Below are 26,540 nucleotides of genomic sequence, written 5' to 3'. Positions count from 1 at the left end.
GTATTTTGAAATTAGTGTATCTTTTGATTTTACTTCAGCCACACACTTGAATCCTTCTGTCATGTGCTGTTAGTTTTTAAAAATAAACTACTATTTAATTTTTAAATTTTGTCATTATTTACAGTTTCATTCCTTAATTTTGTAATTAGTTATAATTTTATCCCTCATATTTATCTCTTTTACCATTCTCACTTTCTTTATCACTCCCTCCATCTATATATCTGTCTCTTCTCTATGACAAAGAAGAGAAAAGAGATAAAGTAGATGAATGAAATATGAATAATTTCAAAATTAAAGAATGAAATTGGAAATAGTTATAATATTAAGGGACTATATAGTAATTTCGTAAAATACTAACGCAAAATGGACGAAAGTATCTAAGTATACGACAAATTTTTAGAAAATATATCTAATAAATGAATGGAAAATGGCTTAAGGAATTTTTAGAAAATATATGTAAAGATGAGGAATTTTATGTAATTTCAAAGATGGAGATTTTTATGTTAGCATACTAAAGATAAAGGAGCAAAGTGTAACAAACTCTAAATTTGAAAAGCTGAGTATAAATTATCCAAAATTTATATATATTATTAAATTCATGCATCTGTTTATCCTTAAATTTATGCATTTTAATTTATCATGTGTTAATATTTTCAAAAAACAGTAAAAAATAGTCATATCTCTAATTTTGTAAACTTTATATTATTACTTAAGTAAAATTTGAAAATAAAAATAACTTTTTGCAAATTTATAATTTTAATGAAAAGTCACTAATTAAAAGTAATAAAGTCGCATATATAATTTCAATTACCCTGTATAGTTTCAATGTCTTTCCTGTCTATTATCTTCTCATGCGAAATAGTTCCTTCAAGAACTCCAATTATCTGCATGAGATAAACTAATTCATGAATGAAACAAAATACGATTATATTAAAAAAATAAAATAGCTTATAATTTTATCAAATTTCAGCAAAAGACCAAATATATTTACGTGTAAAATTATTTATTTGCATAATATGAAAGAACATTTTTAAAATAAAAAATGATAATGATTGTGCATATGTGTAATATTTAGGATAAAGAAAAGCAAACCAATAATAATTTGAATGAATTAAATATAAAAAATAGAATAAAAATTGTTAAAAGATTATTATAAGAAAAGAAACATGTAAAAAAAGTTATGCAAAAAAAATAATAATTCTACAAGTGTAATTTTTATCAATTAAATTTATAATGTATTTTATCATAACCTGGTACATGTGTGTATATACCTACACCTTTATTCATAAGCTAATCCAGTACTTTTAGAATCTCAACATAATACACCTTTATTAAAGTTAAATACTTTAGTCTTTCTATCCATTTAACCACTAATACTTAAGAAAAAAATTTAAAATGCCATAATAAAAGGAGGTTCACTTTTAAAAATATCAATAATGATAAAATTTAAGAATTAAATTGCTATCTAATTATTTGAAATTTAACTGATGAAATTTTTTAAGAAATACTTAAAAAATAGATGAAATAATTAAACTATTTATCGAAATCAAAAGTTAAGAATATTTTTTTAACAAATTTTCTAAACTATATGAATAGTTTTGTTAATAATCCCTTAATTTTTTTAAATCTCTATATACATACACACTTTACCTGTTTCATTGTTGGACGAGAGTACGAAGGTTTATATACCGAAGCTGCTGCACAGTAAATCATTCTTATCATTTCTTTCTTGTTATACATATCTTCCAATTTTGAATCGACAAGATCGGTATAATCATCGTTGTCCAAAGCTTGTCCAATCTGAGATCTAGCCTAAATGTTGATAAGTGAAAGTATTTGTTAATTTTTTTTATATCAATAAAAGGTTTTTTTGAATGCATATTTAGTCTAATGTCAAGAGCAATATACGATTTGATGAATTTGAAAAATTTTATAAACTATTTACAATATATTAAAATATGAATAGAAATGTATATGCCACTCTTTGGCATAGAGTTGACACCAATGAAAATGGGACTACATGTTTTTCAAAAAAGAAAAAAAAAACATTATCCTCTTGTTTGGAATAAAAAATTTCATAAGAAATCAATTCAATTCAATTCAATTCTTTTCTACAATTTTCTTGTTTGGAAGGGAAGAATTATTTATTTCTTAACTTACAAAATTTTCATTTTCAAAGAAAAATAAAATCATACATAATTTTATAAGAATTCATTTGAATTATTTTTTTGCAAAATGAATATATCAACAAAGGAGATAGGCTTCTTATCAAGAGCACACATGCAATATAGCAATGAGATTACAACCCTCGCTATTCCAAGTGAAAAGCTACACACAAACTATGGAGAGGGCTTAGTTTGTATTCTACAATCATGTGTGACTTGCAATACCTCACACTTACCAGGCTTGACATGTGAAAGTTTGTGATTGAGGATTTCTAGTTTGTTCATTGTGCAACAAAAGTGCACTAGACTACTATGAAGAGGATGTCGCACTACCTTTAGGCAACTCCAGAGTATAGGTTGCACATAATTAAATCATCAATCCCCTGGATCCCTACTTATATAGATGCTGATTGCGATTTTTGTCTTGACGATGACAAATTTACAACAAGGTACTCCATATACTTAAAAAATAATATTGTGTCATGGCCATCTAGGATTTAGAAGAAAAAACCATTGTAGTTCGTTTATAAAAATTGAGAATTGGGCTATTTTGACTGCCACAACAACGGTATCTTGGATACAATAGTTGATCCATGAAATATTTGTGCAATCAAATGAAACTTCAGTATGTGATAATGTAGGTTCAACTTAAGATAACATAAAGGGAGCTACAATTTCAATACATCTCCTTGCAAGACTAGTTGGCCAATATTCTAATAAAGTTATTATCTAGGGTTGTAACTGAATAAAACTCCTTGTGAGCTATTTAAGGCTTGACTCAATAAAGATTTGACTTAAGTTGATTCTTTTTCTAAGTAAGCCAAGTTGAAGACTTAAGTTTTAGACTCGTTTAATAAACTAGCTAAAATCGAGCTTTTAAATATTCAACTCATTAAGACTCGAAAGCTCATTTGTTTATAGATTTACAAGTCAACTCATAAATATACATATTTAACTGAAATTATTTAGTTTGAAACTAATTATGTTTAAATTAAAACTTGTTGAGGTTGTAAATGAATCGAACTTTTTGTAAGGTATTCGAGACTTGGCTATCTAAACTCATTTGCTAAATAAATCAAGTTTGAACTTATTAATACTCAATTCGAGTTATAAATGAGCATAGCTCTGTTAAATAATAAATACTTTGCAATTTTTAGATGCATGAATATAGACTAGTCTATGGTTACATAATGCATCAAATAGCTTTTGCATTTTATGCTGCTCACTTCTTTGCAATTGGTTGGTTATGCCACAATAGTTGGGAGGCATTTATGTGAAGCTAGTATTTTCTTCTCAAGTAATTTTCTACGTATTCTTATATCCTTTTTCTATTTTTTCGTAAAGAATTATTCCATCCTTCTATTTTAATAGTCTTGTTTTGTTGTTTATCTATTTTAATAGTCTTGTTTTGTTGTTTATTGTGTTATTGATATGTTTTTCCATATTTTTCACCTAACATGCATCATCTGAGTTTGAGTGTATAGAGGTCTACTAAAATCTTAGTAGGATATTGTATGCTAACCTTTTTCTATATATTATAGTAATAAAATTCCTTGCCTATTAATATCATACCTCAAATTAAGCATCAAATTAGATAATAATAAAACTCAACTAGAATTTATCTAACAATATCTCAAATTGTGCGCAAAGATTCTTCCTAGGTATAATTGAATTCTTGATATCATGTTGGAGTTGACTACAAGTAAAGGATTTTTAAGAAAAATACAAGAACCAAAATCAAAAGAAGCTGGAAAGATATCTTTAAAGCTACATTAAAGATTATTGAACCTTAAAAAATAGGTCCATAAGTGATAGGATTAATGTATAAAGGTAACAGAAAGGATTGCCAATGATATGTTAGCACCTCAAATTTCAAATTTGATCCGTTTAGCAAGTATTTTGAACCCGTTTTGAAGCCTTTAAAGTCAAAAACATTTTCTCTTTGGACTTGACAATTAAACTCTTAGTTTGCTAACTAAATTGCTACTATTAATTGTTTGCTAAGTAGTTTGCTACTGTCTTAAAATTCTATCTCTACACAAATTTACCATTATCCAAATGTCCTACAAATGGTCATAAATGCTCTTGGACTATAAATACTTCAATTTTACATCATTTTGTGCTTAATCAAAGTCTTAAAATGGTCCTATTCTTTGAGATCATCGGATCCGTTCAAAGTGTTTCAATTTTGTTTGTTGAGCTTCATTAGCAAACCTATTTTGTCTCATCCTCATAATTGATGATTTTACTGAGTGAGTTGAGTGAAAATTAATCTACAATGTCATTTATGAGGGTTGTTTAAGCACCCAGAGAAATTGAAAAAGAGTGAGTTAGAAGACACTTACAAAGGGTTGCGAGCACCTAGTGAAGGCTTATTAATGTAAAAGGGATATCCTATCCAATGAAAAGAGAATATAATGAAGCAAAGATTCAAAGTGAAGCTTTGAGAGAGTGGACGTAGGCTAGTTATAGCATAAACAATATGAAAATCTTTGTGTTCATTTCTCCAAGCCCTACTCTCTTTACTTTATTTCATTTTATTGAGTTATATTGAGATTAAAGAATTGACTGTAATTAGATTTGGATGCTTTAGTGAAAACTTCATTGAGTTAAGCATACTGATCTTAGTTCATATTGTTTTGTGCTGCTTTAGGTTGCTTCCATATTCTAGATTGAACATCTTGTGAAATATATATGCTTGTTTGAAGTGCTTGGCAAATCTACCACAATTAAGCACACTTAATTGATTTTAGCCTCAATTTTTTAAAAGTATCAAGCAAGAGTCGAAAAATTGACCCCTAATCACGATTTACCCTTTAACGTGTGATTGGCTAAAAAACTATTTGACCAAATTTTAAAGTTCTATATTCCAATAATACAATCATATTACTCTGAATATTTTCACCATAAAGGCAGAGGAGAAAAGTCATTGCCTAAGTAATAACTATGATAGATTTAGAAGAAAGGACATAGTGGCAACTTGTTCCTTGCAGGATCCATTACCCTTCTTCACCATGAGCCCAACAACCTAGGTTCCATCTACCAAAGTTATCATCCAATAATTTTGGTGCATCAAATTGTTTGGAACCTAAAATTACTCGTCTATCTAGCTTGATAGACAACTCCATCTTTGTTTTAGTGATCAACCATTAAACGGCTAGAAGAAGGTTGCACTACATGGCTTAAAAGTACTTTGTTGATGAGCGTTCGTGTGGATCAAAGGTCAACGTTTGAGGCTCTCGGTTCTCATGCTGAGAGAAATGATTCTATACAACAAGAGATAAATAGACCTCTAATTATAAAATAGGTTTTCTCTCTTTTACATTTCTCAAAATGGTTGATGGGCTTAAGTTTCAATTCGAAAGACATAAGAGTTGCATCTAGTTGTGTATTTGTAAACTATTTTATCATGGAAATTGAATTGGCAATGAGCTTGACAGTCTAGATTAACTAAGTTACATTATTTTATGCATGCGCTCTCCATTGTGCATTTTCATATATACACACATAAGGTGAAGTTTTTTCTATTATTATTTTTTTGGGTGATTTACAATTTAGTCCCTGAGTATTGCTATTATTAACAAGTCAGTCCCTGTATTTTTAGAAACCTATTAAAACGTCCTTATATTTTATTTCCATCAACGAAATAGTCCTTCCGTCCTATTTTCCGTTAAAATTAGATAAAGGAGGAGAGAGAAAATTTTTAAAATTCAATTTTACCCTCAAATAAAACCATTTATTTAGTCCTTGTATATTGCAATTATTAATAAGTTAGTCCTTACATGTTCAAAAATCTATTAAAATATTTTTATCTTTTTTCATATCTATTAAAACGTCCTTATCATTTTTTTTCGTCAATGAAATAGTCCCTATCTTTTCTCATATCTATTAAAACATCCTTATTGTTTCTTTATGTCAACGAAATAGTCCCTCCTCATCGTTTCTTTCTGTCAACGAAATCGTCTCTCCCTATATTTTTAGAAATTTATTAAAACGTCCTTATTGTTTCTTTTTATCAACGAAATAGTCCCTATCTTTTCTCAGATCTATTAAAACGTCCTTATCGTTTCTTTTTATCAACGAAATAGTCCCTATCTTTTCTTTCCTCCTCCTCCTCCCCCTCCTCCTCCTCCTCCTCCTCCGAAAAAGAAGAAGAAGAAGAAGAAGAAGAAGAAGAAGAAGAAGAAGAGAAAGAAGAAAAAGAAGAAAGAGGAGGAGAAGAAGAAGAAGAAGAAGAAAGAGAAGGAGGAGGAGAAGAAGAAGAAGAAGAAGAAGAAGAAAGAGAAGGAGGAGAAGAAGAAGAAGAAGAAGAAGAAGGAGGAGGAGAAGAAGAAGAAGAAGAAGAAGAAGAAGAGAAAGAAGAAAAAGAAGAAGAAGAGAAAGAAGAAAAATAAGAAAAAGAAGAAGAAGAAGAAGAAGAAGAAGAAGGAGGAGGAGGAGAAGAAGAAGGACAAGAAGAAGAAGAAGAAGAAGAAGAAGAAGAAGAAGGAGGAGGAGGAGAAGAAGAAGGACAAGAAGAAGAAGAAGAAGCAGAAGAAGAAGAAGAAGAAGAAGAAGAAGAAGAAAGAAGAAGAAGCAGAAGGAAGAAGAAGAAGCAGAAGAAGAAAAGGAAGGAGGAAAAAGAGGAGAAAAATAATGGGGGGTAATTTAGTCTTTAAGTATATTTTTAACGGTAAAAATAGACGGAAGGACTACTTTTTTGACGGAGAGAAAATATAAGGACGTTTTAATAGGTTTCTAAAAATACAGGGACTGACTTGTTAATAATGGCAATACCCAGGGACTAAATTGTAAATCTCCCTATTTTTTTTTTTTTTGTAAATAGTTAATACAATCTTTATGATCTAGATATAAGATAAGTAAGGAGATAAGTGTTGATAGGTAAGGGAAAACCCATATGTGCCTTCTTCCTCTAAAAGTCTCATGTCTCAATTAATCAAAAGCTACAAAGAGAGCAAAAGGATAAGGGCGTGCGAAGGAGACAATGGTCATGGTGAATGGTGCTAAAGGATTTAGTGGTGACAAGACTAAACTGATGTTAAGGTGAATGGTGCTTGAAGTTTTGGTAAAGAAGAATTACGATAGAGGCTTAAAGAGAGTTAAAGATGTAATCAAGAGAAGTAGTTTACAGAAAGAGATTCCATATAGCATAAGAGGTATTATATAATCCGTTATAGTTCGTTTTGAACTACTCATCTTACAAATAGAAATAAAATAAAATGAATTATGCATGATTTTAATTTATTTTAGAATCAATTTTTTTAGTTAAAATATAGTTAAATTCTTCCATTTTAATAATAAGATTGATAAAAAAAAATCAATTGAATTTAATTTTAGTAATTTTGTTTTTCAAATAAAGTGTTAGAAACAAAGGAGAGGAGAGATAAATGTAGAATTGATACGTTAGCAAGTAGTTACTTAAGGTATAACTTCATTGTTCAATGAGCTATTATGCAGGATGATGCTAAAATTTAGGTCATAGTATTGCAAACCCCTTAAATTTAGGAATACTGTTTAAAATTTATCAATGTTTTCTTCCACATAGCACATTTCACCATTTTTTTGGTCGAGATGGTTATCCAGTTTTAATAAATGTGTCAGTTGATCCTAATTTTATTTCTTAAATCCTACACATCTATTTGAAAAATAAACCTCTCATATCATCTATGTTTAACTAAAAACATATATACAAGTTTAGTGTATGCACGTGTATATATAAGTATCATACCCAATTAACAATAGTATTGCCTTGTTCATCTGAAAGTTCTCTTCCGGTAATCAGCTCTAGGAGTACAACGCCAAAAGAATAGACATCTGATTTTTCTGACACTCTTTGTTTATCGCCATATTCTGGATCTGCATAACTATAATAAAAAAATTCACTAAGATTTTGTATTATCTAATGTATCATTTCATCTTTGATTTTGATATAAAAAAACCAGTGGACATCTAAACCTTTTTTAGTTAACATTTAATAAATAATCTATATAAAAAATATTACTCTTTAACTCCTCTATTTTGAGGTTCGTTATACTTCTGTAAAATATAATAGTTTAATAGTTACACTTTCATAAATTATGCATGTTAATTACTAGTTAAATAAAAGTTAAGACACTACGGGACTTTGTGTGGCAAAAAAAAAAGTATACCATTATTTATTTTTTCTTAGAAAGTAAAAAATCTTTGCAAGAAAAGCACTCAAATACTGTTAGTTACTATTTTAATTCATATTTTTGAAGAGAAATTTACTATTTATCTTTTATAGTATAAGAAAACTCATTAATTGATCATTCAGTTTTGAAATATATACTAAAACGTTTTTGACATTTTAAAAAGTCTATTAGTTAACCCCTTCGTTAATTTTAGTCATTAAATATTGTAAAAAAGTATGAAATGCCGTTGATACGGAAGAATTAATTAGTAGATTTTTTATAAACATGAAGGAACAATTAATAAATTTTTTTTAAACTATAAGGATTAAATAGTGAAATATTTAACGGTTAAAATTAACAAAGAAACTAAATAGAAAAATTTTTAAAATATCAAAGAAATTATAATATATTTTTTAAAATTAAAAGTTCAATTAATAAGTTTTTCCATATAATAAAGATTAAGTAATAATTTTTTCTATTCTTAACTCCTCAAAAATAAACTCTATATGAATTTAGAAATTAAAGTCAAAGAGGCCTAATTTTATTTTTTTTAACAAGAATTCTAATTTCTCTTATTTTCAAAAGAATTTTATCCATTTAGCTATTAAAGACGAAGTTTTCAAGTTGAAATTCTAAATAAGTAGGAAAATTCACATAAATAAAATTTTACAAATTGAATCAATTTCTCACTTTGTAATTTTTTTTTAATTTTGATAACCTCCTAGCTTTCCTAGCCCAGGAATAAGGACGGATTCAAGAGAAGGCCACAAGTCCAAAACCCGTCAGATCATACGCTCGAAAGACGGCCCAACTTCACAAGCCCGGGACCAGCAACCCAGAGCAATTCGAATCAGATACGGACCCAGGCCCAATAGGGAAGCAGGCCCAGTCACTCACCAACCCTGTTCGCATGCGTGACAGGGAGAATTAAATGGCCGCTTGGCGTGGAGAAGGGGTCTGACACGTCCGTACGTACGGACCTGAGTGACATGGACAAGTAGCACTATAGAATGGGGAGGTCTTCTCTTTCAGGGTTCTCTTCTTCCTCTCTCTCCTTCCTAGACTCCATTTTTTACCTTCTCTCTACAACTCTTGCTTAAATATACTACTCTAATCCATAAAATCTGACTTGAACGTCGAAGGGTCTCCACCGAGGGCATTCCCGATAGACCCCTGACCATTTTTCCCTATTTTGCAGGTCTCATCGTCAAATATAGAACATTGAGAGACCCATTTGACGGACCCATATGATGGACCAAGAAGAAAACCAGACCCATCAGGGAGCCCAGAGAAAAAAAGATTTATCAATTGGCGCCGTCTGTGGGAAACGAAAGGGATTTTACTCTCTTTAAAGTTTCCAGATCCACCCATTGAGATTCACATAAGGTATGAAAGCTTGTGCAAATAACCCAGCTGAAGAGAAAGATTCATCGTGTTAAAAAATATTTTGATAATATTTCAGATAGTTTGTTTTAATATTTATTAGGTTTTATTACGGCTGATTTTTTTCTTTGAAATCTGGTGAAGCAAAATTTCAGATCGAAGTACTTGTTTATAAGTATAAATTCTAATCTTTTTTGTAAAAGGAAAAAAGAGTGAGTAATACATATATTTGTTGAAATTGTGAGGTGGCCGTGTGTATATTGTCAAGATAATAGGGGCAGATCGGCTGTAAAATTCCAGGTTAGCATGTTAGAGAGAAAATTAATAAGTGAAAAATAGACGAGGTCAGACTAACATTTCAGGTCGGATAGGGCATGAGGTCGGATGGAGCACGATCCATGGCCATCTAACTGGATTGCACAGCAACGTCCCTCAAGTATCGGGGCAACATGGAGACAATAAGAAATGATCAAATGTCTAGACTGATCGAGGTGGATGAACTCAAACTCTGTATGCCGTCCAACTTGAAGATGAGGTCGGTTGGGTTACGAGGTTGGCACTCCTTCAACCTCTGATTGAACAGACCTGCTTTAGCACCAGGACGCTTGATCGAAGCATCGAGGAATCTATATGGTCAAACCCGTAGGTCGGACACCCAAGAGCTGGACAGCTCCGGAGCTTGAAGAAATCTCCTCCTTCCTTCACCAACTCCTTCACAATTCCTCCTCTTCCTCTCCCTCTGCTAAATTCATGCACCATGCTCTCTCTCTTCTCCTTCTCCCCCGCTGCCGCTGCCGACACAGACTAAACCTCCGACTGAATTGTTATTTGGCCGCTCCCAAGATGGGAGTCACAATGGCAATTCATCTCTTGCTTACAATCAAACCCTAGATCAAAACAGACAATCATCACTTTCCCAAGCAAGATCTCCCAACCTAGATCGACTTTCAACCATTTCAAAAGGATCCAACTCCAAGACATCCAATGTCAGGTATTGAGAATGTCTAAGGAACCACGCGGCCAGCATCGGCGGCAATGCTTTTGACGGCTGTGGTGAGTTCATGCCTGGGGGAGAAGAAGGCACAATCGAAGCTTTAAAATGTGCGGCTTGTGACTGCCACCGTAACTTCCACCGGAAAGAGGTGAATGGGGAGACTCAATTTAGTCCGAGTTCGCAAAGAAGTTCGTTCGTCCTTCAAATGCCACCACCACCACCATATGTTTTATACAAGAAAAGGTTTAGGACCAAACTCACTCAAGGACAGAAGGATAAAATGATGGAGTTTGCAGAGAGGATCGGGTGGAGGATCAGTAAGCCGGAAGAGGAGGAGGAGCAAAATTAATGAGAAAATGAACCTGCACTCATCTGAAGTGCTGCTCGCCACATTTTGGATAAGCATGCCGATTGATGATTGAAATAAGGAGGAAGCAACATGAGTTGAAAACTCTCAGGTCATTTCTCAAAAATATTTTTTTTACTTAGTCAGGGATGTGGTCACTTTCCCTGGCTTTGTAGACTGCATTTACCTTGATGCCCTGACAAGCTGCAACTTGACAATGGCTTGAGTGATGTAATAACCATCAAGAAAAGAAATTGGTCAGATGCTGTGGAACCCACACGTACAGATGGAAGCATGTTACGAGATTTTGTTTGTGTTGAAAATGCCAAGTTGCACAGCAATGTTGTACCGCATGCAGTAAATTTCTTTCATTTGAGGACGGGACCCATCCCCAGCCAAAAATCCATGAACAGTCCTCTGGAAGTTTGGATACTCCGTATTCATTCATATGCCTTCTTGCTTCAGCTGCTTCATTCCATTCCCCAGCAGCAGCATGAACGTTTGCTAAGTGAATGTGCCGGCCACCATGATCGGGGTCCAATTCAATTAGGAATTTCCCTATCTGCTTACCTAATTCTGTATTTCCATGAATCTGACAGGCATTTAGTAGTGCTCCCCATATGACAGCATTTGGTTTTACTGGCATTCGCTCAATCAAATCTGTTGCTCTCTTCAGCAAACCTGCTCGACTGAGTAGATCAACCATGCATCCATAGTGCTCTACTGTTGGGTCCAAGCTATGAACTTTCTCCATGCTGTCAAATAGTGATTTTCCTTCATCAACCAATCCTGCATAACTGCATGCTGTCTGATGATTGAAATAAGGTACATATATCTTGCCACGTGTCATTAGCATAATTGCTATTGGAGAAATTTACAAGCCCTTAATTACTTATCTTAAATACTCATGATATATATGTATGCTCCAGTTATCCAAATCGTACTTTGCTGTGTATATTTATTATTTTGCTTCAGAATTTCAAGAATGTCTTTAGTTATTGGCAATTATTTTTAATTAAACATTATTGAACACAAATGATTTCATAGATTATTAAAAGGCATGCTTCGCATGTAAATAGTAAGACTAAATTTAACTAAAATATACCTCTATGAGTTTAGATATCCTGATAATTGCTTACATTTTATAGATCGAAAAATTCTGGAGAAATTTACACGTGCAAATATTATTTATTGAACCTTTGAATTGCATGAGTTAATATTGTTAGTTAGAGCTAATATTTACGTTCATCTGAAATATGAAACTAAGTGACATGTGCGACACATTATTGATGAATATTATTGAATTAACAACGAGCATCCTCGTTATATATGCTCTGTGCAATATTTTATTTTGCAGAAAAATCCTGAATCTCGCTCAAAGACCTCAGGCAAGCACAAGACCGGGATCCCCAAGATCTCCTGGCATCAGAAGACCTCCTTGAGACATAGAGACCTCTTGGAGGTAGAAAGACCGGGATTCCCAAGATCTCCCGGATTCAAGACAAGGATCCCCAAGATCTCCTGGCATCAGAAGACCTCCTTGAGACATAGAGACCTCCTTGAGACATAGAGACCTCCTGGAGGTAGAAGACCTCCTTAAGACATAGAGACCTCCTAGAGGTAGAAGACCGGGATCCCCAAGATCTCCCGGATTCAAGACCAGGATCCCCAAGATCTCCTGGCATCAGAAGACCTCCTTGAGATATAGAGACCTCCTGGAGGTAGAAGACCAGGATCCCCAAGATCTCCTGGCATCAGAAGACCTCCTTGAGACATAGAGACCTCCAGGAGGCAGAAGACCTCCTTGAGACATAGAGACCTCCTGGAGGTAGAAGACCTCCTTGAGACATAGAGACCTCCTGGAGGTCGAAGACCAGGATCCTCAAGATCTCCTGGCATCAAAAGACCTCCTTGAGACATAGAGACCTCCTGGAGGTAGAAGACTAGGATCCCCAAGATCTCCTAGCATCAGAAGACCTCATTGAGACATAGAGACCTCCTGGAGGTAGAAGACTAGGATCCCCAAGATCTCCTGGCATCAGAAGACCTCATTGAGACATAGAGACCTCCTAGAGGTAGAAGACCGGGATCCCCAAGATCTCCCGGATTCAAGACCAGGATCCCCAAGACCTCCTGGCATCAGAAGACCTCCCTGAGACATAGAGACCTCCTAGAGGTAGAAGACCGGGATCCCCAAGATCTCCCAGATTCAAGACCAGGATCCCCAAGATCTCCTGGCATCAGAAGACCTCCTTAAGACATAGAGACCTCATGGAGGTAGAAGACCGGGATCCCCAAGATCTCCCGGAGCTACAAGTCCAGGATTCCCAAGATCTTCTGGCATCAAACGGCCGAGATCCCCAAGATCTCTTGGTGACATAAGCAAAAATAACTCATAAGAACATAGTTCCGACCCCACATAAAAGATGGGGGCGAGGGACCATAAATGAAAAGCTAAACTCCGACCTCCCAAAGGAGCTCGAGTCATAAAGTAAAGAGACTTTGATTTCACAGCGGCGCCAAAGCGCCAAAGCACCATGCCGATCTCAAGAAAATGAGCTCAGTACTGGTAAATTCAATAGACAAACCGAATTAAGGCAAGGCGAGTCCTAAGCAAAATGCATACCAAAATACAGAACCAAATAAAGAATCAGGGACAATCATAAAAGGCACCGACCTCGAGAATTGACCGCTAGCACTGAACTAACTCAGCTGGCCTAGAAAGAGATCCAGGCAGCAAAGAGCTCGCAAAACGCTCGAGGGCAGACAACCCATAAAACACTCGGGGGCAAAAAACCCAACCAACCGATACATACACGAGAGCCCAATGCTCAGATAAAGAATCAAGGAGGCAGGACGGTCCAATCCAAAACAGATAGTCCGACCTCTTCAATCTAGGGTCGATCTCCCCAGAAGCTTGGAGGGACCTCATACCTGGATCGGCAAGGCTATAAGCCTATAAAAGAAAAAGTTAAAACCGAACAAAAAAGCAGTCAGACTGAAACACAGCCCGAACAAGGCTCGACAAGAAAACAAGAAATTAAGTCTGACTTCACAGAAGAGCTCGGGGCACCAAAGTGAGGAAGGCGAAATTCCGAACTCCTGAGCCCGTAGCACAGGCAGCATCACAAGTCATAGGCGTAAAAGCCTAAGCAAAGAACAAAAATCCGAGCTCCTTAATCCGCGGTCTGGACGGACTCACGACAAGTAAACAACCAAGCTGAATAAAGCTGAGCATAGAGGACATACCAGAAAGCCGAGCTCCCTACATGAAAAGGCCTGCAAATGCAGAAAAACACAAAGGACTAAATGAAAGCGAGAGACCCTGCTCACCGCTCGGATTAACTCACAGTAAACAAACACTTAGCAAAGATGACTCTGGGAGAGGAAAACGACAAAAGACCGAGCTCCCTATCCTAGTGGAGCACACAACTCAGACTACCCTAATCGCCAAAAGGTTACATCCAGAGAGATAAGATGTCTGAGCTCGTAGCGAGAACAAGATTTATAAAATTGTCTAAAACGGGGCAGGCATGCAAATAAGACATTTCTCTAGGTATTATATATCCGAGCTCATAGCATTGACGAGGTCATGAACCAAAAACAGAAATGCCCTCATAAGAATAAGAAAAACTTGCAAGTAAGAACCTTAATCAGACTCCGAGCTCTTAGCCCGGATCAGTCCGACTATCAAAGTCTCAGTAGAGCTAGCCTGGACCATCAATTAAGTAAAATTGACAAAGCCAGAAGACAGTCTAAGAGAAAAATAATGATGAGGTACATGCCGAGGTGAAATATCATTCATCATCGAACAAACATCTCCATATCGCCATACATTCGAACATCAAAGTAAAGAGACAAAAATAATAAAAAGGCAAGGAAAGGATACTTTCGACAAGAGCAGTTCTCAGACCACACGGTCATGAATAGAGTTTAAGGATTTACCCCCTCACCAGTCATGGAATAACTGCCAAGGAGGTAAAGGGGCAATTGATAACCTCCTGGCTTTCCTAGCCCAGGAATAAGGACGGATCCAAGAGAAGGCCACAAGTCCAAAGCCCGTCAGATCATACGCTCGAAAGACGGCCCAACTTTACAAGCTCGGGACCAACAACCCAGGGCAATTCGAATCAGATACGGACCCAGGCCCAGTCACTCACCAACCCTGTTCGCATGCGTGACAAGGAGAATTAAATGGCCACTTGGCATGGAGAAGGGGTCTGACACGTCCGTTCGTACGGACCTGAGTGACATGGACAGGTAGCACTATAAAATGGAGAGGTCTTCTCTTTCAGGGTTCTCTTCTTCCTCTCTCTCATTCCTAGACTCCATTTTTTACATTCTCTCTACAACTCTTGCTTAAATATACTACTCTAATCCATAAATTCTGACTTGAACATTGGAGGGTCTCCATCGGGGGCATTCCCGGTAGACCCCTGACCATTTTTTCATATTTTGCAGGTCTCTTCGTCAAATAGAACATTGAGAGACCCATTTGACGGACCCATATGATGGACCAAGAAGAAAACCAGACCCATCAGGGAGCCCAGAGGAAAAAAGATTTATCAAATTTGAATAATTTTACCTATTACCCATATAAAAACTATTTAATTTTATCTATTTTTAAGATTTTCTTTAAAAAATTCATAATCTATTAAACTCATTTTTTTAGATTTTTGTTTTAAAATCTAAATAGTTAGAACCACATTGAATAATCTAACAATTACTCATATAATTCTTTTTAATAAATTAATTTTTATAAATTTTAAATAGTCTAATACATAATTTTTATCTTATAAATAGAGGTAAACAAAATAATCATGACTTCTTAACCATAAAAAGTAATTGTATTAAAAAATATATTAAACAATGAATTAATAAATAATTACCCTCTAAATATTTTTTTAAAAAAATGTGGTTGAAGTTTAAGTCTTGAAAATTAGAAACAATTTTTTTGGATTAAAAGTAATAAAAAATTAGGATAGTTACTGTAAAAATAATATTTGGAATTGTAATTTTATTTATGAGAAAATTATTATTTAGGTTTGAAGTTTTAAAAAAATTATTAGTTTGTCTCTATATCAAAATTATTTAAGTAAATCATCTCTATATTTTATAAAATTAAATTGTTTAGTAAGTAATTGAAAATACATGTTAAGAAAATTTATTTTAATCTTGATTAAAGACTAAATTGTATGAATATTTAAATTTATAAATATTAAATAATATATATAATTAAAATTATATAAATAAATTAATGGATTTTTTATAAAAATAAAATAAAAAATTTAATTCTACAAAATATAAAAAAATTTTAATTATATAATTTTCAAATAAAAATAAATTAATGAATTTTGAAATTTAATAATAATTTATTCTTATTTATTTAGAATTTGAAAAAATTTAGAGACTTTTGCTCTATATCTATTAGCGGTATTAGATTCAAATTGAAAAAACCGACCGAATCGAATTAATTTGAAAATTCAATTTAATTTTTTATTCCTTTCAGTTCGGTTCGGTTTGATTTTTAATTTCAAAATTTTCGAATATTTCGGTTCGGTTCGATTTTAATCAGAAAAAATTAAAAAATCAAACCGAATCAATTAGTGATAATAGTATATTATTTTTAATAATTTAGAGAGATTAAATTATATTAAAATTAAAATATTTTAATTAAATTTAAAAATACTAAAAATAAAGATAAAAAATAATAAAATTATTAAAAATTCAAATCAAATCGAATCGAATCGAATCAAACTAATTTAGTTCAATTCAATTTCTAATCAAAATCAATTCGATTTAATTTTTATAAATACTAAAATTTTAATTTTTAGTTTATTTAATTCGGTTCGATTTTCAATCCGCCGTTGCCAACTACCAACTACCAAGTGGTTATACTTCAATAAATAATGACTAAGAAAAGAAAATTTTCTTACATGTTGGTTCCCCTCAGTATGCTGCTGATATGGTTAATATTACCCGTATCAGGCAAAAAATTCGCCAGTGAAAAATCTGCAATCTAAAACAATGATTTATACAATTAAGTAGATTTTTTGGCATATAATTTAACATTAAAAAATCCAACATAATAAAATTAACTTACGTAAAGATATCAAATTATTAAAGTCGCACAATTGTTTTTCAATATCTCCTCGCATTTACCTTATTGTATAAATGCTGAAGTTATATTTATTACGAGAGTACCATACCTTTGGTTCAAAATTATCATTAAGAAGAATATTATCTGCTTTAATATCTCGATGTATAATTTTAGGTTTACCTGAAAAAATAATTCAAATTGAAACATTAAATAAATTGTCAACACATAAAAAAAAAAATTATTTTAATTAGTCTCAATAGCTAATTATAGTTTCAAAGTAGTGAAATTACTCACATTCTTCATGCAGATAAAGCAATCCTCTGGCAGAGTTTATTGCGATTTTTATTCTTTTCGGCCATTCCAAAAACTTGTCTTCATCTGTTAAAAATATATAAATATATGTAAAAACTCATTTTATGTTTATATATAGCTATGTGTGTGTGAATATGTTAACTAAGAGTGTACAAGGTTGGTTTACTTCAAAATTGAACCAAGTCAAAAAATAATAAATCATTTTATTCAATCCCATTCAATTCTTGATTTTGTTTCTATTTTATCCAAGAAGCATTAATTATCTGGAATTTCTTTTGGGAAGTGAAAAATATATATATATAAACTCATGACAATTGCATCAATAAAATTAAGAATCAAAGTTCAATTTCATCCAGAATTTACAATCGAAAGTTAATAATAATAATAATCATCATCCGTACTACTAAGGCATACAATCGAAAAGATTTAACTGATGGATGAGAAGAGATTAGCAGTATTTGGCCTCTGATTTCAGGGGCAGCAAGTTTGGAATAAAAATTTTCATAATAATTCAATTTTTTTCAATCAATTCTTTTAATTAGAATGGAAGAATTCATTCTTTTTGGACTCGGGTAATTTTAATTTTCAAAAGAAATGAAATTATGTATATTTTAGTAACAATTCTTTTGAATTATTTTCTGAAAAAATGAATCGGGTAAAAATTGAATCCGTCGGTTCAATTTCTTCATTACAATTGAAATAAACTCAGCCCAATATCAGTGCATGAAAAGGCACTCACCATGTAGATGATGTCTCAAAGACTTGTTGGGAACAAACTCTAAAACAAGCAATCTATCATCTCCTTCACTGCAGTATCCAATCATCTTAACGATATTTGGATGGCGCACAACGCTAAGGTACTCGATCTCCTCCAATTTATTCTCCAGCTTTATTATTTTAAGTTTCTTTATAGCAACATCATCATCATCTAAGAATGCCTTATAGACTATCCCAAAACCACCCTCGCCAATGCTGCATTTATTGGAGAAATAATTTGTTGCGATTGCTAGTTTTTTGTATTCGTATCTCTTAAATCCATATGATTGAGCAATCTCCGAGGCTGCTGGTGCATATCTTGGAGCATTCTCAGAAGTTGCTGGTGCATCACGACTTCCATTCTTATCAGAATATGGTCTATATTCAGCCGGATCTGTAACCAATGACTGCTGAGGCAACGGTGCTGTATTATCTAACCAAGTTGTAACATGCCAGAATTAGTTAGAGGAGAAAGCAAAAATCACAGTGAAGATACTATCCCCAAGTACAGCTTCTAGTAAGAAATGAAATGAATCCTTCATGGAACCCAACAAAAAAGAGCATCAGTTTAGTTATGGAAGAAATAACATAATTCAAGAGCCTCTACGGCTCTCATATTACTTTGGATTCATTGTACAGTGTCAGCTAAAACAGTATACCTTTAATGTCATTGAGGCGATCTGCCTGCGCATTGCTCTTGCTCAAGAAACAGCCCATCAAAACCTGCGGAGTAGCTGCAGTTTTTCTTTTCTGACCACTTCAACAAATGTCTCCAGCAATTGGGTGAAGGGGGGACATCTCTGTAAACGAGGTCGACGGACATAGACCAAGGCCAAGTGCTCATTGGTCATAATCAATTGAATACAACAAAACAGTAGATCTAAACATCAAAATTAAAAGTTATAAAATAGTAATAACAGATCCGAGAAACCTGAGAAACCCCAAATCAAGTCTCTATTGCTCATGGAAGGTTGAGGGACGATGGACAGACCGAGCGGCGAGGAGCTGCTGTTGCGACGACGAAGTAGCAGACTATCGATGGCTATGACCGGCAGACAAGCGACAGCGATGGGAGCAAGCATAAACGACGATGATGGCGATAGGGGAAGAGAAGAAGCGACGGCGATGGTTACGGGATGAGCATGAGCGACAGCGATGGGATGCGACAAAGTTGAGAACGAGAAGATGAGAGGGTGGACTACGGAAGAGAAAAGAGAGCTTAGTCTTTAGGGTGGGCTCTGGGCAGGGGAATAGTTTAGTATATATATAAACATCAAAACAGTCATATACGACTGTCTCATACATTTAGAAGATGGGATGCTCCTTCTTCCTCTAGGTGTCTCTGGTCGTCTCATATACGACTCTTTAACTTTAGTCTACTGGTTCCTTTTACTCTCCCTTCCGCCTCTACCTGTGTTTGGAGGCCATGTTTGAGTTGTAGGTGGTACTACATTCCCTAATTTGGGAAAATCTCTTTGAAGAGGTTTTGTGGTTCCACACCTAAAATAGGCCTTAGTGAGCTTCCTACAGTTTTCTATATATAGGTAAGCAAGTTCAAATGAAAAAATACAAATAATTTAAAATTTTAGTTTATTTTTTAAAAATCATTAGATTTTATTTTAATTATTAATTCTAATTTATAGGATTCAGTTCAATTTTTAAAAATAAAATTTTTGATAAACTCAACTGAACCAATATAAATTGCTTTTAAAAGTAAAATAAGACTTCATCCTTAGTTATAGCTTGGAGGCAGTACTCATCTTAAAGGACCTGAATCTTTTGGCTTTGAGTCCTCTCTCTTTTCTTCCTTTATTTACTTTTTCTTTCCTTTACTTTTTTTTTTCTCTAAACATTTAACTTAATCTTAGCCCTTCATCTTCTTGAAATAATCTCAGCCATTCAATCTCGAATATATAAACATTCTTTTCCAAGACCCTATCTTTTAGATCTCCTTCTCACATGGCCGCTCACCTTCTTCTCTCTCTTATCATCTTCTTTTATTTTGTATCTTCTTTATTTTTATTTTCTACCTCGTCTTGATTTCTTGCCCCTCTTAATCTTCCAGTCTCCTTTTGTCCATGTTACTCTCTCGTTCACTGAAGCCCAACACAGCAATTAATGGCACCACCACCATAGCAGTGCTCATAATACTAGAGTCACAATAAAGTCGCAGCCCTACATCATCGCAGCATCAACCCCGCATGCCACAACTCCATTTCTGTTTTTTTCTTCAATTCATTTTTTGAACATGTAATGTTGATCTTTTATTTGGATGATTTTTTGTTTTCTTCTATTTTTATAATTTATTTTCTTTAACATTTATATTGATTTTGATAGTTGATTTGGATAATTGCGATTTTTCATTTAAATCTATTAACTAAATTTATTTTTAATTTTGTTGATATAGGAGGCATAGAGATTGTGATTTGTATATATCTATAATTTGAAAGTAAAAGAATTGACTATGTAAACTAGACTAAATCCAATTATTCTGATTTAATTTAGTTCAGTTATATATATAATTCAATTTGATTTTAATTTTTAATTAAATTTTATTTTTTAATTTTTTTAAACTCATTTTAATTTTAAACTAAACCGTCTACCACAATATTTATATTTCTATAGGACTAAACCTTTTAGTGGAAAGGGCTAGAGCACCAGCGATAGAACCTAAGGCCTATTTTGAGATCCACTTTTCAAGAAGGAACTTCAAAGAGATGGCTGCTCTAAAAAGTTTGACCCTTCTTGCTATAGACGATCCTACCGCCACTTGTTTGCTTTCTACTCCTTTCTTGATTACTCTTTGCTTGACCTTTTTAAATTCTAGGCTACTAATACTAGCTGAACAAAGTCTAATATCTATAAAGCTGTGATGTGTAATTTGATGAAATCATTTAATATGTCCTCAAATCTTCTCACTACAAAATAACTGTAAAATTGCCACCAAAATTAGCGACTAGATTACTATATAACAACCAATCAGCGATCATTCTGCTACTATATAAATAAAATAATATTTTTATTTAATAAAAAGCTCAATGACCAAAAATTAATCGTTATTTGATCACTATTTAGCTACCAAATATTAAATCGTCGCTAAATTTAGCGAGAATTAATAACGCGAGATATTTGCGACTATATTTGTGACAAAATTGCGACTATTTTTTGAGTGGAAATATAATATTATAATTTGCGACCATATCTAGCGACTAATTAGTTTAGTCGCTAAACAGCGACCAATCAGCGACTATTTTATTTTTAAAATTTTAATTTAATTTTTAATTAAATTTTATTTTATTTAAAATTTTAATTTAAGATTAAATATACTGTTAAAATATTTTTTTATAATTTTACGTATATTCTTATTTTTAGTATAATTTATTTTAAAAAATAATTTAAAATATTGTTATTGTAAATTAATACAGTATAATATTTTAATACAATAAAACTATATTATTTATCTTTAAAAAAATTATACCATTAAAGACAAAATTAATAAACATATAATATAAAACATTTTAAATAATATAAACTATGATTAAAGAGGAACAAAACACGACTAAATCTTTAATTATTTTAACTAAAAAAATTAATTAATTAATTTTAACGTAAAAAATTAATTAATTTATTTTAACGTAAAAAATTAGTTAATTTATTTTAACTTAAAATATTAAGTAATTAATTTTTAATTGAAAAATTAACTTAAAAAATTAATAACTTAAAAAATTACTTAATTTTTAATTGAAAACTAATACATTTCTAAAATAAAAAGTCCTAATAGTTTTTTTAAATATATTTTTTAGTTAAGTTGTAAACTATTTTTTTATTATTATATATCTTTATCAGTGTATATGGATATCTAATTAAGTTATTATTATTAATTCTACTCAATTTAAATTATTATTATCTATTATATTAAGTTAATTTTAAAAAATACAATTTTATATTGAAACCCTAATTCTAAAATCACATTGCATCCCTCACTCACTCTCCTTACTGCCGACAGCCACTTTCCTCACTCACCCTTACTGCCGACAGCCCTTCCCCTCACTCATTGTGCCGATTGACCGACAATTCTTCCCTTACTCACATCCTATTGACCGACATCCCTCTCCCTTACTCTGACTCACTTGTGCTCTCTCCCCCTTCTCCTCTCCTCCCTGCTCTCTCTCTCTCTCGCTCGGTCTCTCTCGCTCGCTCGCTCACTCCTTCGCTTTCTCTCTTGGATTTCTATTGCTTCTCTCTCCTTAACTCTGTAAGTGAATCCTTGCTTTGTAAATTTGAATATTTACTTTATCACTTTGATTCCTTTGATTTTTTTTTCTATTTCTTAAATTTAGAAGTTATATTTGATTTTTTTTTTATATAAATGTGTTGAAAGAGTGTGATTCCAAGAATTGTGTGAAATTAGGAATTTTGAGAAGCCAATATGGTGAGTCCAGCTATTGTACTAAGAGTCTTAGATACATCACTTTTGGCTTACCTGATTATGAACGACTTCTACAGAAGCTTTGATGTGAAACTGAAGAAGTCACTGTTTGTCATCTGCTGCATTTGATTACCTTGCTCCCTTGTGTTAGCATTTAAGGTGCATTTAATTTCTCTTCTTTTTTTTTTTTGAAATTTACTATAGTGTTATTTATGCAGCTTTTTAGCATGTTATCCTAGACACATATATAGCTGGTTTTCAGTCAAGAATTAAACCATCCAAAAACAAGTTATGTTGAGGATTAGCTTAAAGGCAACCAAATAACTCCCTTGCTGCCCCATTAGCACTTTATAAAGACAATTTGCTAACCATAACTATGAACACTGCATAAAAATCTGTTATCAAGTTAATATGTCTGTTCAACTTCAACATGGGAACAAACAATTCATTTTCATGTCTAGTTCTCATACCCAATATAATGTCATTGGAAGTGCTTGCTATTCCAGAAAAAAACAATGTATTAGCCACTCTAATTGGTTTCATAAGAGCTGTGCTCCAGCTCAAGAAAATGTACTGCAATCTAGTCAAATTCAATTTCTTTAACAAATTAGGCAAATGGTAAACCACAAGTAGGTTCCTACTGATTTCTTTGACTATTTACTGAATATTTGTAAGCACTAGCAATTATTAAGCACTAAGCCCTAATGATATCACTTAACAAGTATGATATGATGCATGGCTTGTGATCTTATCTTTGCAAAAGGTGACAATTAGGGTGTGGGTCCAGATGGACCCACTTAAGAGCATGCCTTGTTTCATAGGTTTCCTGTTGTGATTTCTTTTAGATTTTTATAATCTGTATGTTTGATTGCTATAGTGTTACTTTGGATAAATCTTGGCCAACAGTAATGATCACTTATCAAACTATGGTGAAAGAGAAGGGGGTTGTTTTTGCTAGAGATTCCTTGTGGTTGCTTGTGGAAGTTTGCTTGGAAAGAAAGTGACTGGGTTAGGTTATTGAAGAGAGAAGTGGAAAAAAATGAAAGTGAAAGCCCCACATAACTGTCCATAGACCGATATCTTTCTCGCACTTTTACATTAATCAAAGTTCTTTTTTTTTTAAATTCTCTTTATTTTTTATAGTTATAATAAATTTAAAAAAAACCGTCCTAACTAATTTTTTAAAAAATAAGGATGATATAAGTTAATATAGTTAGTTGTGTGGATGTTATTTTATTTGCTATTTGTACAAAAGCATTGAGTTTAGTTGATTAACAGTCACAAAGAAGCTTTCCCGAAAGCAATTTTAACATAAAAGGAAATGTTTCATATGCATTTTGGGTGAATTGACTGCACCATTCCATGTGTTTGTCTTGTAAAAGAGGCAACATTTTGCTTGCACCTGTCCCTATACAGTCCACTCATATGCAAATACAGCATACATATACGTTGCTTACAAGTAAGTGCTATCACAAAGACACTTGGAACATCACTAAAGCTACCTTGACAAATCTGAGGTATGATTTCTGTTAATGTTAGTGTTTTATGTGATTTTAATATTGATATTTTACTTGGAACATCATTAAGTGCTATCACAAAGACATTTACAAGTAAGTACAGCCACATTTTGATTTATAATTTTCCTGCATCACTTCTGATAAAAAAATTAGCCACGTACTGATATCATGAATGTTGCATCATCACTTTGATTGCTAGGAACTGCTCAGGTTCTCTCGGTGCAGTTTGATTTAGATAACATTATAGATATCTCTTTTATTAATATTTGCTTGCTCGCTGGGTTTCACTTTCACTGTATATCTGTTTAATTGAGAAAATTTCCATGTCCTTTCAAATATTCTCTGATTTGAAAGCTCAAATTTTAGCTGCACAGGTAAATGTTCTTTTGCCTGCACTTCTTGTTGTAAATTTAACACCTTTAAACTGAACAGTGGAGTCCGATAATGCTTGTATGTTGTGTCTCATTATGTGATACTGCAACAACAAAAACAACTACTAGGGAGATGTGTAGGTAACAATTCTGAAAGGTTTATTACTTTTCTTTTAATTTTGAATTTGCTCAAGTTCTATGCTAGACAGTTGAAGTATTGTTGGGTTGGATGTAAAACAACATTGAAGCATTGGGGCCAAAAGAACTATTAGGGGTTATGTATTTAGTAGTGAAATAGATGGATTTACTTCCCATGAATGGGTGAACTTGGAATACTAACAGTTGGGGTTTTTCTACGTGTCTTTGGCTGTTTGCCAATTTTATTCACTCGAAGCTTGGATGCAAAGAACAGGGACAGGTTTACTCAGAATCTGACTGTTTTCAGGCATGAATTCCGTGTGAAATAGCTCGGATGTTGCATATTGCTACCTGTTTAGGGACTGCATTTTACCTCCAGATACTGTGTTAGAAGAAGCCCAAGTACCTTACATTAATTTGACCAGTAAGCTTGGACCATGTTTGCTGTTGGAGAGGAGCTTCTTTTTGATGCAGTATCTATATTTGTTGCCAAATCATTAAGAAGCACAAGGTAAAAGGTTTGCAATGAAGTTGTTTACGACTTTTTCTTTTTGTACAGTTTTCCATTTTTCTTTTCTCAGGTTCCTTTTTGAAAGGATACTAGAAGTGTAATACACAATGATGAGGGGATTACCAAAGACTTGCAGAAGCTAGTGGTGGGTTTGATAGTAGTCTATGTTTAGGGTATTTATTCTTTCTAAAACAAAGATGTAAATCATTCATGGGGATTATGTTTTAAAGGTGGAGACGAGTAGATTTATTTGTACATTAACCTCAAATAATTCTTTTGTATTTGTTGATAATAGAAAGAAAAGGAATGATATTTTAGTGTGCAATTCTTGTTTTTCCTGCTTATACTATTCCTGGTTAGCCATAGATATATTTTGTAAGGGCTGATTTAGATTTAGAACACGAATACCATAAAGCTATCAGGGGCATTAGTGACGGGGACCATTTCGCGACCAAAATGTAACGACCAATTTACTTCCACGCAGCGACTAAATGCTTTTCGATCAAATAACAATGAATTAGCGACCAAAACAGCGATCATTTCGCGACCAAAATTTAACGACCAATTTACTTCCATACAGCAACCAAATGCTCTTCCCTGAGACGATCAAATAACAACGAAATAGCGACTAAATTAGCGATCAAATTAGCGACCATTTCACAACCAAAATTTAACGATCAATTTACTTCCACCCAGCGACTAATATTTCTAATACTTAATTTGTCATGACACCAAATTAGCGACCAAAAAATGGTCGCTGATTGGTCGCTATTTTAGCGACTAATTTTCAGATTGTCGCCAAAACTTTAGCGATTGGCCAAACACCGACCATTTCGTTTTGGTCGCTAAATGGTCGCTATTTCATAATAGCGATCAAATCTTTCTTTTTAGCGATCAAAATTTTGGTCGCTAAATCACTGTTTTTTTGTAGTGTATGCATCTCTCTTTTTTCTGATGAAATCAACATATTTGTTACATTTGATGAATTCTCTCCCATGCTCTGTTATTGTCATGCCTCTTTCAAGTAGATAGGACTCCTCATCTCTTATATCTAGTCGTATAAGATATGTGCTTCTTTGAACTTCTTCATGAAATGCTCCAAAGTAATTTCCTATAGTGCTTCCAGGTGATTGATAATGGATTTCCAGCATTAGTAGGCTTTAGCCTAAAGAAGAGACAAAAACATCCTTTAGTCCTCTTTAGTTCATCTTCTACTACAGCTTAGTCATCCTCTTTTTTAGTTGCTAAATAAATAGACCGCACCTTTTAAGTTTTTCAATTGATGCTTTTGATGGTTCTACACCTTTTATTTGTTTTACCATCTTTGCCAGCTGATTGAACTCGAGTTACTCCCTTTAGGGTGCTC

General features: G+C 33.1%; 2 protein-coding genes and 1 long non-coding RNA gene across 12 annotated transcripts in view; 1 reads left to right on the top strand and 2 right to left on the bottom strand.

Moving 5' to 3' along the window:
• The window catches only part of LOC110622546 (probable serine/threonine-protein kinase PBL24), a 35,552-nt gene extending 14,238 nt beyond the window's left edge, over positions 1-21,314 (bottom strand). For 2 of the 8 annotated variants that reach the window (XM_021767094.2, XM_021767093.2), the window contains exons 1-9: positions 19,140-20,699; positions 18,868-19,008; positions 18,192-18,641; positions 17,435-17,518; positions 17,250-17,320; positions 16,977-17,059; positions 7,894-8,029; positions 1,651-1,812; positions 812-884 (exon numbers count right to left, since the gene is read on the bottom strand). In XM_021767094.2, coding sequence (XP_021622786.1) covers positions 812-884; positions 1,651-1,812; positions 7,894-8,029; positions 16,977-17,059; positions 17,250-17,320; positions 17,435-17,518; positions 18,192-18,641; positions 18,868-18,925 — 1,117 coding nt within the window. In that variant the 5' untranslated portion in view covers positions 18,926-19,008; positions 19,140-20,699. Of the gene's footprint in view, positions 1-811; positions 885-1,650; positions 1,813-7,893; positions 8,030-16,976; positions 17,060-17,249; positions 17,321-17,434; positions 17,519-18,191; positions 18,644-18,867; positions 19,009-19,139 lie in introns of all 8 variants that reach the window. The other 6 variants (XR_002489119.2, XM_043959939.1, XM_021767092.2 and 3 more) reach the window with 6 other exon arrangements.
• The window catches only part of LOC110622548 (CASP-like protein 2B1), a 65,577-nt gene that overhangs the window by 26,661 nt on the left and 12,376 nt on the right, over positions 1-26,540 (bottom strand). The gene's annotated exons all lie outside the window — the stretch shown is intronic.
• Positions 22,055-25,499, top strand: LOC110622551. 3 transcript variants are annotated; one of them, XR_006352044.1, is made up of 2 exons: positions 22,055-22,463; positions 22,715-25,499. It is a non-coding gene; the product is annotated as an uncharacterized LOC110622551 (long non-coding RNA). The 3 variants fall into 3 exon arrangements; XR_006352045.1 differs by having other exon boundaries at positions 22,620-25,499; XR_006352046.1 differs by having other exon boundaries at positions 22,055-22,640.

Source organism: Manihot esculenta, chromosome 9 (assembly GCF_001659605.2).
Source record: "Manihot esculenta cultivar AM560-2 chromosome 9, M.esculenta_v8, whole genome shotgun sequence".
NCBI lineage: Eukaryota > Viridiplantae > Streptophyta > Magnoliopsida > Malpighiales > Euphorbiaceae > Manihot > Manihot esculenta.
Note: the sequence above shows the minus strand (reverse complement) of the source record. Positions and strands in the feature narration are given on the sequence as shown.